This window comes from Cyclopterus lumpus, chromosome 15, assembly GCF_009769545.1.
Source record: "Cyclopterus lumpus isolate fCycLum1 chromosome 15, fCycLum1.pri, whole genome shotgun sequence".
In the NCBI taxonomy this organism is placed as follows: domain Eukaryota; kingdom Metazoa; phylum Chordata; class Actinopteri; order Perciformes; family Cyclopteridae; genus Cyclopterus; species Cyclopterus lumpus.
Window position 1 is genome coordinate 16,945,341 of NC_046980.1, and position 18,438 is coordinate 16,963,778.

General features: G+C 45.2%; 2 protein-coding genes and 2 non-coding genes across 6 annotated transcripts in view; all 4 read right to left on the bottom strand.

Moving 5' to 3' along the window:
* Positions 1-882: 882 nt before the first annotated feature.
* On the bottom strand, positions 883-3,038 carry tomm20a (translocase of outer mitochondrial membrane 20). The gene is made up of 6 exons (XM_034552816.1): positions 2,842-3,038; positions 2,483-2,529; positions 2,316-2,397; positions 1,880-2,022; positions 1,495-1,565; positions 883-1,206 (listed from the first exon to the last, which is right to left on the bottom strand). The coding sequence occupies exons 1-5, from the start codon at positions 2,963-2,965 to the stop codon at positions 1,521-1,523; spliced, it is 441 nt and encodes a 146-aa protein (XP_034408707.1). The 5' UTR covers positions 2,966-3,038; the 3' UTR covers positions 883-1,206; positions 1,495-1,520.
* LOC117744525 lies at positions 1,334-1,465 on the bottom strand. Its single transcript, XR_004611184.1, has one exon. It is a non-coding gene; the product is annotated as a small nucleolar RNA SNORA14 (small nucleolar RNA).
* Positions 1,685-1,816, bottom strand: LOC117744526. The gene has a single exon (XR_004611185.1). It is a non-coding gene; the product is annotated as a small nucleolar RNA SNORA14 (small nucleolar RNA).
* A 503-nt stretch (positions 3,039-3,541) lies between the features above and the next one.
* The window catches only part of arid4b (AT-rich interaction domain 4B), a 38,081-nt gene continuing 23,184 nt past the window's right edge, over positions 3,542-18,438 (bottom strand). Inside the window, exons 10-24 of one of the 3 annotated variants that reach the window (XM_034552639.1) lie at positions 16,001-16,077; positions 14,269-14,417; positions 14,115-14,187; positions 13,847-13,941; positions 13,639-13,736; positions 13,136-13,334; positions 12,791-13,032; positions 9,675-9,857; positions 8,593-8,677; positions 8,299-8,506; positions 6,931-8,172; positions 6,696-6,806; positions 6,313-6,555; positions 5,922-6,068; positions 3,542-5,765 (exon numbers count right to left, since the gene is read on the bottom strand). In XM_034552639.1, the coding sequence (XP_034408530.1) occupies positions 5,614-5,765; positions 5,922-6,068; positions 6,313-6,555; positions 6,696-6,806; positions 6,931-8,172; positions 8,299-8,506; positions 8,593-8,677; positions 9,675-9,857; positions 12,791-13,032; positions 13,136-13,334; positions 13,639-13,736; positions 13,847-13,941; positions 14,115-14,187; positions 14,269-14,417; positions 16,001-16,077 (3,304 nt within the window). In that variant the 3' untranslated portion in view covers positions 3,542-5,613. The remainder of the gene's footprint in view (positions 5,766-5,921; positions 6,069-6,312; positions 6,556-6,695; positions 6,807-6,930; positions 8,173-8,298; positions 8,507-8,592; positions 8,678-9,674; positions 9,858-12,790; positions 13,033-13,135; positions 13,335-13,638; positions 13,737-13,846; positions 13,942-14,114; positions 14,188-14,268; positions 14,418-16,000; positions 16,078-18,438) is intronic. The other 2 variants (XM_034552640.1, XM_034552641.1) reach the window with 2 other exon arrangements.

Below are 18,438 nucleotides of genomic sequence, written 5' to 3' on the forward strand. Positions count from 1 at the left end.
ATGGAAAATGGAACAGCGGCTACTATTTAGTCTTAAGTCGACATTTATGGGCCGCCGTTCAATTTTCATTCCTAATGTCGAAAAACCATTTTCCCTTGCTCGTTTCCTGGCAACCTCCAGGCCCGCGCTGCTCTCTGGCCGGAGCCCGGAGGGGAAAAAAAACAGCAGACAGGGATAAAAATAATCACGGCTGTGTTTGTCTTCCAAGAGACACACACACTTTAAACCAGACGCACTGAGACCCGCTCCACTGCACGCACAATGAAGCCATTCAATGTACTCGCACATGCTCATGTGTGGGAAGCAGAAACGGTGAACTCAAAGGCAATGGCGCCGTGCTCCTGCAGCGGCTCGTTCATTACAGCCAGTGATCCACTAACACGCTGGAGGTCACGGGTTTGTCTTTGCGGCCACATTTAACACACCTAGATGTATGGCTCCTGCAGCTTAGTCCCATGAGCATGCATTATATTATCTGATACCATCTTTTATTCTGTGGTATTTTCATTGAATCTTGAAGAATATTCATCCTTGAATTCTGCACATAATTTCCATTCATCAAAATTAATCTCCAGCTTTCTGAGTCACACAAAAAAACGGCCACATGTCCAAAGTGTAAAAGTGTTTACATTTTCCTGTGCATTGCTACTGCCATCTACTGGTGAGTGGAAGACTAGAAACTCAAAGCGTGTTTTCATGTTTTATTGTAGGATTTTACACACAAATATTTTCAGACGTAAGATTGGAATATAAAAAAGAATAAATTACTGACATTGCAAAAACAATTTTGAAAACTCGACAAATCCACAAACAAACGTTTTGCTTAGTGTAGGCACTCCTAGACACACTTCATGTATAAACTGAGCCGCAATATGCAACAAATAATTTACATAACTGTTTTTATTAAGTACATATAGCAACCCCCCCCCCAATAAAGCACAACATTCCATTTGAGAAAAAACAGATGAATATTAGAAAGATGGAATGTATTTAACACGTTTTGTTTTTTTAAACCTCAGTGCCATGACAGAGAGGAATAGTTGTCGCCTGATGTCCAAAGGTCAAGCTCTGCCCTTATCAGACTCACAACTGCACTAATATCAGTGACTGAAATAATCAATACAGTCCGAGTGATAGCCGTTTTCCATCTCACCCGCAATCACACATTCATTTGATGTCATCTTCTGTTAAACAGCTGGCAGTTCTCTGAAAAACAGAAAATAGTACATTTCAGAGGTTGCGGCCAAAAGTGTATCAAAGCACAAGTTATAGAATAGCTTAACCGGAGGAGAACTGTCTTTCTCACATGACCAGTTAATTGTAATATTAGCATTTCTGTCTTAGAGGTGAAATAACCCAGAGCTACTGACACAAGGCTCTTGGCTTTGGATTCTAAGGTTGATCTTGCACCCGTTCTTGTCCCAGAGGCCACAAAAGGCAACCAGGGGGTTTATTAAGGATGCTCTGGAGGGGGGGAATGCAGGAAATCCTCACCTTTCAGATTTCCATATCACACACATTCATTCGACATCATCTTCTGTTAAAGGCTGAGAGCTGATGATTCGCTGAAAAACAGAACACATTTTTCAGAGGTTATGCAAAAAAAAGCCCAACTTATAAACTGGCTAAATTTGCTCTCAAAAAGCACACCGTAAATTAACAACCAACTGTTTTTAACATTAGAGTTTGTCTTAGAGGTGAAATAACCCAGAGCTACTGACACAAGGCTCTTGGCTTTGGATTCTAAGGTTGATCTTGCACCCTTTCTTGTCCCAGAGACCACAAATGGCATCCAGGGGGTTTATAAAGGATGCTCTGCAAAAAAAAAAAACTACTCTCTCACACTTGGATTTTAATGGGGGATGCTGGGAATTCTCACCTGGCTGATGGTGGGCAGTTTGGTGAGAAGCATTTGGAAGACTGGAGGCGGCAGTGTCTGCTGGAGCACTTGAAGAAGTTGCTGAGGTTGACCACAAACTGCAATGGCATTGGTCAGGTGATCCACACCTTTCTCAAAGTCACCTGGAATTAGAGTCAGAAGGTTTAGAAAAGAAAGAAACTTTCAAAAAGGTGCAAGCTAATTATAGATGGTTAAAGTATTTGGTGACATTTGACTTGCCGTGAAACTTTCTACAAATAAGTATTTGAGTGAAAATGCACCAAAGACATGATGTGCAGCACAGGTTGTGTCCCTGAATGATTAACACGTGTATGCATTATTTGCTGCAGTGCTCTCTTTGAAGTGTCTAAGTGTGCATCATGCACATGAGTTGAACCTGTTTTATGCATGAAGAAACTGCAGACACGTGGCTAACCTTGAGCCAGGAGCTCCTCTCCCAGCTGGATCTCCTCCAAAAAGAATTTCTGAACAGCTTCCGCGTCCTTCAAGTCAGGCAGCTTCAAAGTCAAACAGAAAAGTGATGAGAAATGCACATTTAGGCCCCAGGCGAGACACGAGAATCTGAAATGGATGTTGTCCTACCCTTGCCAGTCCGGACTTTTCACTAGAAACGTTTTGCTTTCTTCTACCTGCGAAACAAAAGCGACTTTAGACTGTGCGGGTGCCTTCCGCTAACCTTACAAGTCGAGGGGACCACGTGGTTACAAGCGGAGCCTTTAGCCACAGTGTGTCTCTTTCATCCATTATCTATCCTGCGACGTAGCCGAGGAAGATGAAGTCAGAGCAACGTGTTAACGCCATCTACGCTGGGAGTAATAATGCAAATATATATAGCTTTCTCTAGCAACACGTCTATGTCCTTGTGTCGTGTCTGCCACCTGGGAGCCAACGTGCTGCGTTAAGCTAACGCTGACTTTGTCCCTCCAGCTCAAGATACTTACGTTCAAGTAGCTTTTCCTTGAAGCGAGGGTCACTCCGTCGCTTCCTATCAAAATAAATGCAGTATGCGACGAAAAAGGCCCCACACGCCCCGACAACCACCGCACTCGTCCGTCCGTTCACCATGTCTGAAACTCTTCATGGGCGGCGCACGAGGCTCTCTAGCTGGCTAGTAGCTAGCCCGTAGCTAAGGAAGTGCGGAGAGGAAGTACGTCATGACACATTCATGATGTATCCGAGTTCAGTTTTGCTAGTGTCAATAAACAACTTATCCAAGAAAAACATAGCAAAGTATGAAATGCTCTTCTACAAGTAAATTACATTACAACAAAATATCTACCTGCTTAATGCACTTTAAGTAGCAAAAGCAAGTATAATGCCAAACGCTTTCACGTGTAAGCATTTTAATGTTCATTTGAACCACTTTAAAATATAAAGTTACCTTTGTATATACTGTTGGGTAGTTAATCTTCAGTGCACAATATTTTGTAAGCTTTACATGTTGTAACTATAGCAAACATAACTGACTGACTGACACCTCTCAAATGCATGTGGTAAAAAAAAAGTTTTCCCTCTGAAATTGAGTTAGTGTTATAAACTAGACATTATCAAGTAAAGTCGCAGCACCTCAAACACACTACTTCACAAATAAGTTACTTGAGTAAAAGTTAGTCCACCACTGAATCCCAGAGACACACTGAATACTTCACAAACTATGGCATTTATTTCAAACAGAGGCTTCTGCTTTGCTTACATTTTTACAATAAATTACACAATGATCATCTTTAGATGAGTCTAATAAATACTATTTAGCATTTTTCAACAAGCTCCATTACTTTCTCTTAAGCGGTGATCCAGACTATTTTCCATATACAGGTTCATACAGCTGAAGCTTCCGGCCATGTACAGGTTCCAAAACCACCATTATTCTCTTACAAGCACAAGCTATAGGAAAATAAAACAAGAAAAACATGACAGAAAAAAAGTATTCAAACTGATGAAAAGAGGCAGAACAAAACATAAATGAACTCAAATTATTTTGTTCCTACAAGAGAACAATAATGAGGACAAAAAGGAGCACAAACATGCTGTAACCCTCAGTATTTACACTTAAACTGCAGTTAAAACCGTAAAACTGTCTGTACAGAAAAGGTACATGTTATTAACAGTGCAAGATATTAAATAGCTTGACTCAAAACACTTCTCAATATACAAATGTATAACAAAAGCATACAATTACATACAAGTGCCAAACAAAATTTAACTTCATTTTATCATACAGTAGGGGGTCTATACAAAGGAAACACTCGAGGTGTCTTCAGAAATGTATACACATACGTCAGTATGATATAAATGTACATTTACAATATCTTTAACTTTAATATTGTCATAGTACAGGAAACTGAGCCAAACCTTTTTTGGTAGGGATGAGTGTCAGAGAAACTGGCATGTCATTTTTGATCATGATTACAATTAGAAAGATGCCAAAAGAGTATGCATTGCTTTATTTAACGAAGCAAAAATGCACTTAATTGAATACCTTCGTGTTAGTTTAAAACCCTGCAAAATGTGGGATTCAGCTTCATTCATGTGTTTTGCAGTACCGAGTACATGCTGGAAATACCTCCTATGGCTGCCTTCACATTAACTTGATCCAGTTGCAAATCGTGCACATCTTGAGTGAAGACAATGGGGATTAAATGAGTGATGGAAACATAATCAAATAAAGCAGATGGGCTTTTAAAAAGGCTGAAGAACTAGAATAATGTGACCATTGGATTCACCACCTCCATCATTGCACATTGTATACTGCCAAACGTGACAGTTGCACCCAACCTGGATGATAATTCAGTAGTAGATTACAGGTGATCCAAGTATACAAGTTCTGCTTTTACAATTATACTTCTTAAATATCACCATACGCTGATTAAAACCATTGTTATCCGTCAGACTCAGCCCTTTACTGCCTGCTCACTCATGGGGCATTTCTCAGTCTTTTGTAAGGAACACGTTATTCCAGCTGACCCTCTGATTTGAGAAGAGGATCAGGAGAAAAAGTGCGGTCCTTTCTCAAAGTGCCCCATGGAGAAGAACAAAAAGGCACTACAGTATCATTCCATATTCATCCACTGAGGCCGTCAGTGGACCTATGATGGTCTGAAACCCTACCCACCAACACCTACACGACTCAATGCAAGCATGTACAGCGCCACATGCCTGTACGCGTGGAGAGCATCGTCAACCATTTGAGGTTCAACCACATGAAAGGCCGATTTAATGAGAAACGTGGCAAAGTTACATTTCGTACGCTCTTGATGCCAATGTGGCAATGTGTTCCTCTGGATTCACATGGCGAGCACAAGCCGTACCGCGTTGAGCTACGAGGACAGAGCACCGAGGGGGGTCTTCACTGGAAATCATCCCATACCAATAACAACTTTTATCAAATGGGAACAATTATTGCTTGCAAAAACAATTATTATAAATGTTCAATTAAGGAGAGCGTTAAAGACAATTTCGTATTTTTGTTTGGACAAATGTTATCCCCCCCCTACACAATCTTCATAAAAGTGCACTTAAGTGCCATTAGCTTGCCAAGGAAACAATTGTCAATAGAAAATAGTGCTTGTTTCTTTGTCTCTGGTCTTGTTTTTGGGCCCCAGTAGTTACAGTATGTAGGTTGACTTGTTCGTCCTGTTGGATGGGAATGGGGGCAGTGACCCCAGGGTGCTGGTTAAGTGCTTAGTGCGGTGGATTTCCGCTGGTTCGTCCTGTCACCTGCACTCCACTGATACCCCAGAGTTCTGAGAAGAGGAGGATGAGGATGACACCGGCGGGTCAGCCAGCGTCAGCATGACTGCAGCAGTCAGTGAGCTGGAGGACGGGGACGAGGACGAGGAGGACGAAGAGGAAGCAGCCACCGTGCCTTCAGAACAAACAGGAGGAGGATTTGGTTATTGTCAGTTCAGAGGCACGTATGGGTGTAAAGGTGTAACCAGATCTTCACACACAAACTTAAAAAAGGCTGGTGCAACACAAGCCTGGGAATCAGAGATGCTGCGGTCAGAAAGAGTTTACTCACTTTCCCGCTCCTTCTTCTTCATGCGTTTTCGCCGTCTGTCAATGGAGGCCACCTCGGACTTGAGGGAGATGTAGTGGTTCCTGATGTCCTGCAGCTTCTCCTGAAGAAACGAAATTCTCTCCAGACTGCTCATCTTTTCCAGGTCAGCTAAGTGGAGCGAAAATAACGCATTTTATTATTTCAGAGGCAATAGAACACAGACATAATAAACACATAAAACTCAACTTTAATAAATATAATGAAAAATAGTTGCTAAATTAAAAGAATAATTTCATCCAAAGTACAAAAACAACTTGACTTTTTTTTTTTTAAACATGTCGATGTTAACAAATAAATAGCCTCAGGCATAACACAATACTTTACAATAACAACTTAATTGTGCGACACTTACACATCTGGAAGCTCCACTTGTACACACGCGACGATCTTCCATGGTTGTCTCGGTGCTGGCTGTGGTCGGCGTCAGCCTGCTTGTGGTACTTATGGCTCGAAGGGGGAGATCGTACGTGACACTTGGGCGAAGTGGCAGCCTTCACCTCTGGTGGGCTGTTCTTTGAGGCAGTTGATTTGGCAGTGCCCTCAACAACAGACTGGTCTTCACTGTCACTGCTGTTGGCTGGAGGAGAAGAGACAGCTGAGGTGGAAAAAAAGGGACAATGATCAGACAAAATCTCATTGGTAGAACATTCTACGGCTGATAAAAAGTGCTGCTGGCTTTTGCAATAAGAAAGCAAGCAGGGCGTCAGCGATTCTTCCATCTACAGCTCTTCTTACCTGTTTTCCTATTCTTTTTGGGAGGCACACCTAGGCTCTTGCGGTTTGGCTTGTGTTTCTTTGAGGGTACACCCGTCTGTGCTTCCTTCTGCCGCTTCTGACTCACAGAAGCTACAAATAAAATGCAAGAAGACGGTGAGGAAGCGAGCAGACTGTGAAATGAGTTGTCAGCATATATTTATTTAGTATAAAAAAATAAATAAAGACAGGCGAGCAAATTTGCCATTACTTGTACCTTTGGACTTCAGCTCGCTCTCCTGTTGACTGCAGCTGCTCAGCTCTAGACTGCAGCTGCTGCTGCTGTTGCAGGAGAGGCTGACGTCAAACGCCTTCGAGGGGGAACCTGCCCCCTCATCCTGAGGGAGGTCTTGCAGTTCCCCGCCCAGACTCTCCACTTCCACTGTGCTGCTGTCCGTCTCACTACGCCCGCCTGCCACTTCCTCCTGCGTGGGTCCTGAGGGAAGAGCGTCAGAAACCGGCTCTGAAGGCAAAGCGGGTGCTACGGACGGCGGCGGGGAGGAGGAAGGCTGCGCTGGACCGGAGTCTTCCACAACACTGCCTCCCCCTGAGGGCGACTCGGGCGTTGTTGGAGGTGTGTTGAGTACAGAGTTACTGCCACTGCTCGGAAACTCCTGCAGTTTGTCGTTCTCCATCTGCTCCTCTGAGGCTTCGTCCTCGGGTCCAGCATCCTGTTCGTTACTCGGCTCCTCCGGACACGGGGGCACAGGTGGAGGAGGAGAATTGGCGGCCTCTGTGTCCGAGTCAGAGAACAACTCTTTAAGAGTCTGCTTCGGCCACTGGGCCTGGATGCTGGACCACACATCCTTTTGGCCTTTAGAGCGGACAGCTGGCCTTTCCTCTGCGTTCCCAGACATTTTGGCCCTCTTTTCAGGAATCTCCCAGAACCCAGCTGGTCTGCCACCTTTGGTCTTCTCCTTCATCCCGTTGTACTTCTTGGAAGGCGAACCTTTGGGTTTTGGCCGGCTTCGCTCACTTTCCTCAGCCTGGGACTCGGCCAGCGATGCATCCTCGTCATCTGAACTGCTGCTAGACGAGGCCCCCCTCTCCTCCCCGGGACCAGCCACTCTCTCCTCCAGTTTCCTGGGAGAGGCTCCAGGCAGCCAGTCGGCACTCCTGGTGCTCCGGGTCTTCGCTTTGGATTGGCCTTTCGGGGTCCTCTCCGATGCACCGTCAGATTTTCTCTTTCTGTTGCTCTGCTCTCCTTCCAACTCCGGTTGGCTTCTGCGCTTCCCAACATCTGCACTCTCTGAACCGACTCCTGATTCCTGGCTCTTTCCTGAGCCTGGAGAAGGTTTGGATGCTTCCGGAGGGGTCCCGCTCTCCAAGCACTCTGATGTTTGCGGGGGCTCTGGTGGGGCCTTTCTCGGGCTGCCTCTGCAACCAGGGTGATCTTCCTCGTTATGCTCGCCCTCCTCATCATCATCATGCTCACTTTCGTCTGTGGACATCTCTGAGGCTGAGGTAAACGAGAAAGAACTTCTGTTAGTTTCAGCAGGATATCAACAGCATAATTAAACCACTTCAGAGAGTCCTAAGCTGCAGTAAGTGTGCATGAGGACTACAGGCTAATGAGTGTTGCTACCTTGCAGGCCATTGAGGATAGAAGTAATTTCTATAGACTTGACTGGAGACTGCTGAGTCCCTTTGTCCTCACCCTCGTCCATCTTGGAAAAGACATCCTGACTCAGGCCACACTTGGAGCGTGGGAGGCGGTTAGCGTGGGGCGAAGGGCCGAGGACTTCTCTGTCATTGAGCCTCTCCAATCTGTCTCGCTCCCTCTCAGCTTTGTTCTGTCAGGATTGAACACAGTCAGTGATTCTGTTCATGACATCAAACCAGGCTTAAGTTGAAAAGGGATCACTCCCCAGTCTCGTACCTTTATCTTTTTGCGGTGCTTTATTTTTGGTACATTCTTATTGGCTGGGCGCACAATCTTGTCTGCCTTGATCCATTCATCATATCTAAAATCAAGTGCAAAGACAAGAGACAATTTCATCATTCGGATCTTTGAGAGGAGCGAAGAATTATCCTCTCACACCACCCACCACACAGACACCTCTACTGTCTGACCCCAACATGTTGCTGTGACACAATAAGCCTCAACAGCAAAGGAAGAATACCCATGGTGTTATGTGGAAAAAGACAAACCTTTACGATGAAGAAAGAAACAATATTAACACCGACCACCACACAAATCATATTCAACAAAGTTCCAACAGTACCAAGGTTGCTACTTGGGTTGTATGAGGAAAATGAAAAGTTTCACGACATCGCACACGACAGACACAATGCAGAGAACATCCCACTGTCTTATATAGAGTGCTAGAGGACCACACAACAACATTGAGACAATGAAATGCTAGTTGCACTAGTTAACCTCTGTGTCATGGTACCCTAACACTCTACTTAACACTGCATTAACCCTGACCCGCTGGGGAAGGGGGGGGGAGAGGGTTGAGAGGTATAGGTGAGTGTAGCAGCACTTTGGTTGGCCTTTCAGAGTTCCAAAGGGTAACTCACATTAAAATCATTTTGTAGATCTAAAATAAATTGTTTAACTAAAAAACACTGGTCGGCTATGCCCAGAGTCAAATTGGTTCAAATTCAGCCTGTCTGTATATTTAGTTGAGAGACAGACAGCTAAGGGGGACAGACAGACAGGGGATTCAGTCAAAACTGAGTGAGGGAAGCTGAGGAGTGATCCACATCAACCCAAAACTTAATTCTGTTCCTGCCACTAGATGGCCCAGTGTTCTCCATAATCAGAGTACTGACCATGGGACTGGATAAGTGAAGCAGAATTGTGAGGAAGGGATGTATCTGTTATTACTGAGGGGACACCCATGTAGCGGTGATCCCTTGCACTGAATTGAAAGTTAAGATGTATTTTTTTTTTATTTTATTTTTTTTTAGGGTGAATATAGACGTTAGGTGATTTCTCCCCAGGTCCTGTCTTACCTGACGTTCCAGCCACAGTAGTGCACCAGGTAGAGCACCTCTCCCCCCTCCACGTCTGCCTCTTTCACAGTGGCCTCGTACGTCTTCAGATTGCGGCCTCGCCCATACCTCACCTGCACCTTCATCCCCGGGGGGTAACACTCAAACTCCTCCCCTTCCTCCCCCTCCTGACTGCTGTCATCCCTGCAAGAAAAACAGTTCAGCACTTCCTGGCCCTAGGCTGCCCCAATGAGCACCACAGAACCCCACCCACAGTCAACCACCCCAACTCTGCTTCCTGCTGCTAGGAAGCCTGTTTAATTAATTTCCTCCACCCTTGCCTTTCCTGTCCCATTACAACACTAGGCCCTCACTTATACAGAAACATAAACTTCCCATTTCTGTCCTTCCTTAACTGTAGTCCAGTGTAACCTACAGCAAACTGCAGTAAAAACAACTGTTCATTTAAAGTATACCAGTCAAAGAACAGTACATGGGAGTGTACAGTAAATGAAACATTCTTTTATGTCTAAAATCAATCATCTTGCATGGGAAATAACACTACTGTAAGGCTGTCTAACCCTATATCCACACACAGCAACATACTTGGGATTCTCACTCACGCACGCACACACACACACACACACACACACAAACAGACACACACACGCATGCGCACACGCAGACACACACGCACACGCGCTGTAAGAAACAAAGCAGCCACAAGGAGGAGCTAGTAGGAACAGTCAGGAGATGTCAAAGCTGGAGGGTATACAGGCGGTGCAGGAATGCCAGTAAGTGGTTTAGGCGCAGGGGCCACAGGGGCAGGTTAGCACAGCAAAGCACAACTTGGCAGGCAGCGCAGCAACTTAAAGCAAGACTACAGCGCTGAGAGGAAGCACGGCTACCAGATCCAATTTGGCCTGCTGCCAGAGAGAACAGCAACAACACAGTACTCCACACAATCCCTCTCATACCTAACTGCTCAGAGCATGTGCCTTCTGCTGGCAGCTAATTCACAACACGCCACAATGAAGAAGATGCACTTCTGTGTGCAGCAGTCCTAGTGTGACAGCCCGAAGAAGCCGTTACCGACTGGGGACACGCTAGACTAGAAATGCCAAATGATATGAAAACAACATGCTGCACATGAATCAATTCCGCAGACCTTTTCCACCCCTCATTGATAAATATGGTCATGAAACACAAACAAGCACGGTATCATTGAGATACAACACATTAAGAGCTGCAACAATTTGGTCGAATATTCAGTTAGTCAAGCCACAGAAAATAATTAGCATGTATTTTGAAAATTGATTTATCGTTTGTCATTTTTCAAGAAAAAATGCCACGCATTTGTTGGTTCCAGGTTGTCAAATGTGAAAATGTCCCGTTCTTTCTTCTGCTTGTTCTTAAATTCTAGTCTATTTTTGCAGTCAAGACATTTTATGACGGCGCCTCTGACTCGAGGAACTTGCGGTGGCCATTTTTCTGATACGTTTTAGACCAAACGATTAATGGAAAAACTGCCAGCAGACTAATAAATCAAAATTATTTTTTGTTGCAGCCCCAAAACAAATGATATTATCCAAAAGCATCACTTGCGTCAGGAATTGTAATTTCCTCAAACCTGCAGAGTCAACTTCAGTCGATGTGCATGGTATTATGCAGTCTAACATCAGCAAAGAAAGTCCGGAGCACACGTTTCAACAGAGCAGTTGATGAGCTTCATTAAGGAAAAAAAAGGGTAAATGGTACTTAAACAGTTACTTAACAATCACTGTCGAGTTTCCTTCTATATAATCACTTTCCCCCAAATATCCCCATTAAGAGTAAACCAGCTCTCGTTGGCTACACACAGTTGGTGCTGCTGGAATGAAAATGTGAACCACACACACACACACACACACACACACACACACTGCAAGTCCACTGCAGATTTCAGGCTGTAAACACTGAACAGGTCTGATATCATCAGGAAAGATGAGATTGGCCTGCAGGTTGTCTGCTGTGTGTATCTGTAAACCCTCACGCTACCACATAATCGGCAAGGACCACTGATCCAGACAAAACTAAAGGATCGGGGAACATCTCAATTGTCAGAGAATCCACTCGCGATGGTAATTAGCAAGATCACACATTAGAACCACAGAGGGGGATCCTCAGAGCAACAGTGTGGGATAAGAAGTTGTGCGATCCCTTCAACCAGACACACAAAAACCTGTTGTTTCCAGCCCGTCAGCAGTAGACCAAACAACCATAACACAAATGTCAAGGGTGGGTGGTGGAAGGTGAACAAACAAGAGAGTATGATCTAGATGCTCTGGACAGGAATCAATCTCTAACTGAGACCAAACCACACAACTTCCCGGAACTTTTTCTCAACTCTGAAGTTCCCTTTTCCCTCTAAAAAGGTTACTTCCTCTGAAAGCACTCTATTGCGTCTAGTGTGCTAATGCATCAGTGACAACACTCACACACATGGAACATTTAATAAAGCTGAACATCGAAAAGCCAAAAAAATGTAAGAGAAAAGGACAGAGAAAGAGAGAGAGGGAGAGATCAGCGAAGGGTAGAAATCAAGAAGAGCACAGCCATGTTGTGTGCACTGAGAGGCTGGCTGCCGTCAAAAACAATCCCAGCCAGCAAAGGAGAGGGAGAGAGAGAGAGAGAGAGAGAGAGAATGAGAATGAGAGTGAGAGAGCACAGCATGACATGCCAGGTGAAACATAGCAGTCCAGTGCTCTAAGATGTCTCTGCCAGCTGAGGCCGACTAAGCCACAAGAAATAATAATAGCACAGAGGGCAGTGGGTAAGAGCTTAGTTAGAGAGAGAGAGGAGAGCTTCCCTCTCTCTGGTTAGCAGGTAAAGGTGGATTGTGGGTATACTGGGTATTAGTGTCATTAAGGTCAGAAGGGTCGCTGCTTCTCATCTGCTAATGGTCTTTGAGATTTCTACTGCCACCAAGGAAAGTGAATGCCTCAGGTCCTTTAGTCTGGTGAAACGTTTAGGTATTTAAGGTCCGATTGAATGTTAACACAGTTTCACCATGCAGAAGCCCTGCACGGAGCTTGTGTTTATGCCATGAGGATATTTTTACCACCCTGGTGGAGGGACCATCCTTTCAGACCACCTACCCAGAGTTGTCTTTGCTCTCCTGCTCCTCGTCGCGCTCCTCCTTAATGCTTTCCGCTCCAAGGCGAGCTGTCGACGAGCCCTCGTCTGCGTCTCCCTTGAGGGGGCCGCCTTCCTCGGGGTCGGGGTCGTCGTCGTCGTCGTCGTAGTCGTCACCGTCATCGTCGTCGTCCCCGCTGTCCTTCCCCTCAGTTATTAATGGTTCAGGTTCCGTTTTGTTTCGTGCCAAATCCGGCTTCTCGTCCTTTGAGAGAGGGATGATTCCATTATAAAATCAACAAGGGAGACCTGGAGGTAATTAATCTAACAACAAGGAGTTGAATCAGAAAGTAGTTAGGGGAATGCACCTTGCAGACTATAGACTGTGTGCTACAAGGGTCTCCATCCACCTGGGCTTTCTGCTCCTCCGAGCTGGAGGAGGTGACAGGTGCTCCCCCTGACTCAGCCTCAGACTTCACCTCCCCCTTGGGAGCCTGCTTCAAAGGGAGGTCCATCCGGAAGGTGATGGCGGTGGAGGTGCAGTATTCCTCAAATCCATTGAGGTACCTGGGCGACAAAACATAGTCAACATATCCTGAAAAGACTTCTTTCTCTGCTCCTCTCAAAGATGTGCATTTTACATCACTGATGGCATAACTGAAATATAATCTTGCTAAATATAAAAGTTTAATTTACTCTTGAGGAACTTTTGTAAGTAGTACAAAAGATATCCAGATGAACATTAAAAGAACGGACTTGACTTGCTTGTCAAATTGCTTGTCAGTCTTATAATAGAAAATAAATAAAAAGCTGCTTCTGCCCAACGGATGTAAAAGCTTTGAGCATCTGTGGAGGCAGTGCCTGTACGTACTTGCGGTAAGCACATTTGACATTGTAGCCAGCGGCTGAGTTGAGCACCGGGATTCCCAGGTCCTGATAGACTTGCTTCCAAATGGAGCCGCTTTCAATCTGCTCAAATACGGACAACAAGGGCCGACAGACCCAGAGTCAGTCAACATCAAGCGAGACAAGTGCGACCGAAGTCCTGCTACATTGCGAGCTGTCACGGTGGCACTCACGTTGTCGAAGCCTCCCAGTTTGTGCACCAGCCTGTAGAGCTTGAACAGGTTCAGGTTCCTGTAGCCCAAAACAGGCCGTTTGTTGATGGGAGTTCCTGAGGAGGAGAAACGCATCACGGTTGAGATGGTAGACACAAAGATATATTTCAGTAAAACAAAATCTCCTGAAGACAGCTTGGTCTAAAACGGCTGCTTAAATCTTATAAATAAAATGTTTTGTTTTGAAGAAACCCTTAAAACGTAAATGGTATCTGCCCTCTGGACTCACCTCTGTCTTCCATGAACTTGTAGAGCTGCTGCAGAAAGTTCTCCCGCTCCTCTGGGAACGGCTCCACTTCCTCCTGCAGACAAACAAATAAGGTTGAGGGTCTTTCTTTTCTTTTCTTGTGAGGATGAGGGAATGTGCAGGGTTCCCCCTTTACCTCCTCATCTTCGCCACTGGCATCTTCTTCCTGCCCTTCCTCTTCCTCTTCATCCTCGTCCTCGCTGCTTGAACTTTCTTCTTTCACTTCTGTCTTCCAGGTGCTTGGCACGACAAACTGCTGCAGGAACTCCAAGGCTGCATCCAGTGCTGTCAAACACACAAAGTAATATTACATTTACACAATCAGAACCACACCCAATGAGCGCTGCCTAGCATTCTCTGCTGCTTGCAAAACTCAAGCTAAATCATTCAAAACATTTTGTCATGCTCAATGAACAGAGATAATAAATGAACACATGTTTTGATCAAATTGCTCTTTTAATCTCGTCGATGAGATGGTAAAAGGCGATTCTTCAAATGGAAAGAATATCACAAATCAACAGAAACAAGGTAAATAAACAATCCTTCTTTGACTTAAAGCTCATAACATTTGTCACTTGGTGTTTGGTGCGTATGAGGATGCTGGGTGTGCATGTATACGAGTGTCTGCATATCCACATGCATTCCAAATTGATTAAAGTGATTCATCGGATTAAACGAGTTGGTCCTTTTATGAAATCATCTTAATGAACTGAACTCAGTCTGTGAGTCCCTTAGTGTACGGCAATTGGGAGAAAACACAGTTTTTGACTGCGGTGAAAATGTTGTTTTCAAAAGGCCAACAAATATGGATTGAAGCAGAATATTTTGTAAAATAAAAACACTTTGTGAATTTTGGATATGATTACATCCAACTTCTTTCAATACATTTATACTTTTGGACTTGTAAACGCTCTGGGGTTATTGGAAATGTTTGGATGACATGAGTCAGAAACAATCCGCCGCCACAGGAATGTGGTTATACAAAAAATATAATAAGAACAAGATTAATGGAGACTGATCTTTATCTGCAACTGTGCAGACATGCCAGGTTTCAACAGAATGAATAGACATGCAAAAACACTGCACGTCATTCAAATATTGATTTAGAATTTGAATGTCAACATTATGAATTAAACCTTTTTCATTTTATTCAGTACAGAATATGCTAGTACTCAGGCAATCAAACTGTGTATTATACTAAATTAAACTAGAGCATCTTCAGAAAAAATACTAACTGACAATAGATTTTGATTTACAAAAACTACATTGCTAAAAAAAAAAGAAGAAAAGTACCATCTAATAATAATAATAATAGACCCGTACACAAAAATAGAATTTGACATGAACATGAAAACAAGCAGCCATATGAGAAGCAGAATGAAAGTCTGTCAGACGTATTCGCAGTGACGCAGAGGCATTCAGCCACAATCTCACAGGTGGGCTTAAGTAGCATCTAACCACCTTGGCAGACGCTTGTAATATGCGTTTGTAATGCGGAAGATATCACAGTTCTGAGTCAACCACCTGTGAATACCAAGACTGGGATCATACGAAGCCGTTTCTTAACTGTAATTAAGAACGAGTGAGAGCTCTGCAGCAGAAAATCGGGGGCACGATATAAAAAGCCTGGTGAGGACTTCAAATAAAAATAGACTTGGCAGTGACGGGAGCTCTCAGCCGCTGCATTCCCCAGAACAAAAGAACTAAACCTCTCTTGCCCCCGTCTGTCTCTCACTGCAGCTCGCTCTTTGAGCGCTTACTGCCAAACGTGTCAACATACAGGCCAGCCCACTGATGTCAAGGACTAGTTACGTGCTGTGCACCGGTTCCTTGAGATTCACCTCTTGAAAGCTTTAGTTTCAACTCACCTGGTTTGAGCCCTGCGTCAGCTTTTGGAGGACAGTCACTGTTCATCTCGCGGACGTCCTTCCGCAGCACCGTGTAACTGCGAAACACAGCAACTCTTGATTAATGTGTGCGTGCAGAGGGGACGTACCGCAACAAGTGTGACAACATCAAGGTACGTTAAGTAAGTTGTAAGACAACCAAAATCTAAGCAAATGTTTGTTTTCCCGGAACCAATGTAGGTCTATGAAAACAACCCCAAGGTCTTGTTAACTAAACCACTGGCAGAGATATTTTCCATCTTTCAACAACGACAAATATGTTGAAATCTGAGCAGACGTGGCTGCATTTACAGCATACTTTCTCACAACATCCCTACAGCAGCTGGGCAAAGTGTTGGTGATTCAGCAGATATATGGATCAGTGGAGCTTGTAAGCTGAAAGCAGTCAGAGGCTTGGCGAGCGTGCCAGAGAGCCTTTGTTAGGGCCTCCTTTGCAGGATCTCAGCAATGACTACATGTGACTTTGTTCTCATAAAAACATAAAGACTGGATTCGACTGATGATGTGCACTTCTCTTCTTTGCTATTCAATCCACATAGAAGCAAAAAGGATTGGAAGGAAACAAACTTGAAAATCTCATTTAGGATGATATACAGTGCATCCGGAAAGTATTCACATCGCTTCACTTTTTCCACATTTTGTTATGTTACAGCCTTATTCCAAAATGGATTAAATTAATTATTTTCCTCAACATTCTACACACAACAACCCATAATGACAAAGTGAAACCAGTTTTTTGCAAATCTATTAAAAATAAAGAACCAAAACGTAACATGTACATAAGTATTCACAGCCTTTGCTCAATACTTTGTTGAAGCACCTTTGGCAGCAATTACAGCCTCAAGTCTTCTTGGGTATGATTCCACAAGCTTGGCACACCTATTTCTGGGCAGTTTCTCCCATTCTTCTTTGCAGAACCTCTCAAGTTCCATCAGGTTGGATGGGCAGCGTCGGTGCACAGACATTTTCAGATCTCTCCAGAGATGTTCAATCGGGGTCAAATCAGGGCTCTGGCTGTGGCACTCAAGGACATTCACAGAGTTGTCCCGAAGCCACTCCTGTTATCTTGGCTGTGTGCTTCAGGTCGTTGTCCTGTTGGAAGATGAACCGTCGCCCCAGTCTGAGGTCCAGAGCGCTCTGGAGCATGTTTTCATCCAGGATGTCCCTGTACATTGCTGCATTCATCTTTCCCTCAATCCTGACTAATCTCCCAGTTCCTCCAAAGAGTTCAATCTTTGTTTCATCAGACCAGAGAATTTTGTTTCTCATGGTCTGAGAGTCCTTCAGGTGCCTTTTTGCAAACTCCAGGCGAGCTGTCATGTGCTTTTTACTGAGGAGTGGCTTCCGTCTGGCCTGATTTGTGGAGTGCTGCAGAGATGGTTGTCCTTCTGGTAGGTTCTCCTCTCTTCATAGAACAACACTGGAGCTCTGTCAGAGTGACCATCGGGTTCCTGGTCACCTCCCTGACTAAGGCCCTGTGGTGCCGGGGCGTGGTTAGGCTCAGCTGCAGAGGGGAATTGGGGGAAGACCACCGGCGGAGGTTCCGGGAGGCCACGCTAGGACCCGAGGACCGGCCCTTCGCCTACGCCCAGCGACTGAGTGACGCCACGACCAGATGGCTGCAGCCGGGGGGGGCCGGAGGAGCGACGGGGGTGGTGGAGCGGATCGTCCTGGAGCAGTTTGTGGGGGGCCTGCCAGCCAGAACGTCGGCGTGGGTCCTGTGCCACCGGCCGGCATCGCTGCAGACCGCTGTCACTCTAGCAGACGACCACCTGGCGGTGCATCCCGGTAATCGACCCGGGCATTGGTGGAGACATTGTGGGTGAAGATAAGGTGTGTGCATGGGGATGTTCACAAGTATCCGACGTAAATTAGATACGGGGGGAAAAAACATAATGTAAAGGTTGCGGTTAGCTCCCGCCTTACGCACCCCCTAATCTTGGGAACAGATTGGCCGGGGTTTAATAAATTAATGGGACAGGCTGCGGGGGTGCGTTCGCGGTCGGCAGGGACATGCGATATCTGCGCTGTGCTCAGCGGTGACGCAAGGTTGTCCGACACTGCAGATGGGGAACCGGCGGAGCCTCCCGTGGAAGATTTTTTTTTCCACTCGAGTAGTCTCGATACTCTACGCGCAGCCTTTGACCAAGTGATACGAATTGATGGCCACCTGGTGCGCCCTGACGCAGCGCAGTCATATCCGCACTTTTCATTGATTAGGGACAGACTGTACAGAGTGAGCCGCGACGCTCAGACAGGAGAGGAAAACACCCAGTTGCTGGTGCCGAAAAGCCGCCGGGAAACGATTTTCCAGGCGGCTCACTATAACCCGATGGCTGGTCACATGGGATATGAAAAATCACTGGACCGGATGATGACCCGATTTTATTGGCCGGGCA

Excerpts from the sequence above, each read along its gene's own strand:
- tomm20a (XM_034552816.1), bottom strand. The coding sequence starts at position 2,965 with ATGGTGAACGGACGGACGAGTGCGGTGGTTGTCGGGGCGTGTGGGGCC. Across the intron at positions 2,530-2,841 it reads CAAGGAAAAGCTACTTGAAC|GTAGAAGAAAGCAAAACGTT; the intron begins GTAAGTATCTTG and ends TTTGTTTCGCAG. Across the intron at positions 2,023-2,315 it reads AGAGGAGCTCCTGGCTCAAG|GTGACTTTGAGAAAGGTGTG; the intron begins GTTAGCCACGTG and ends CTCTAATTCCAG.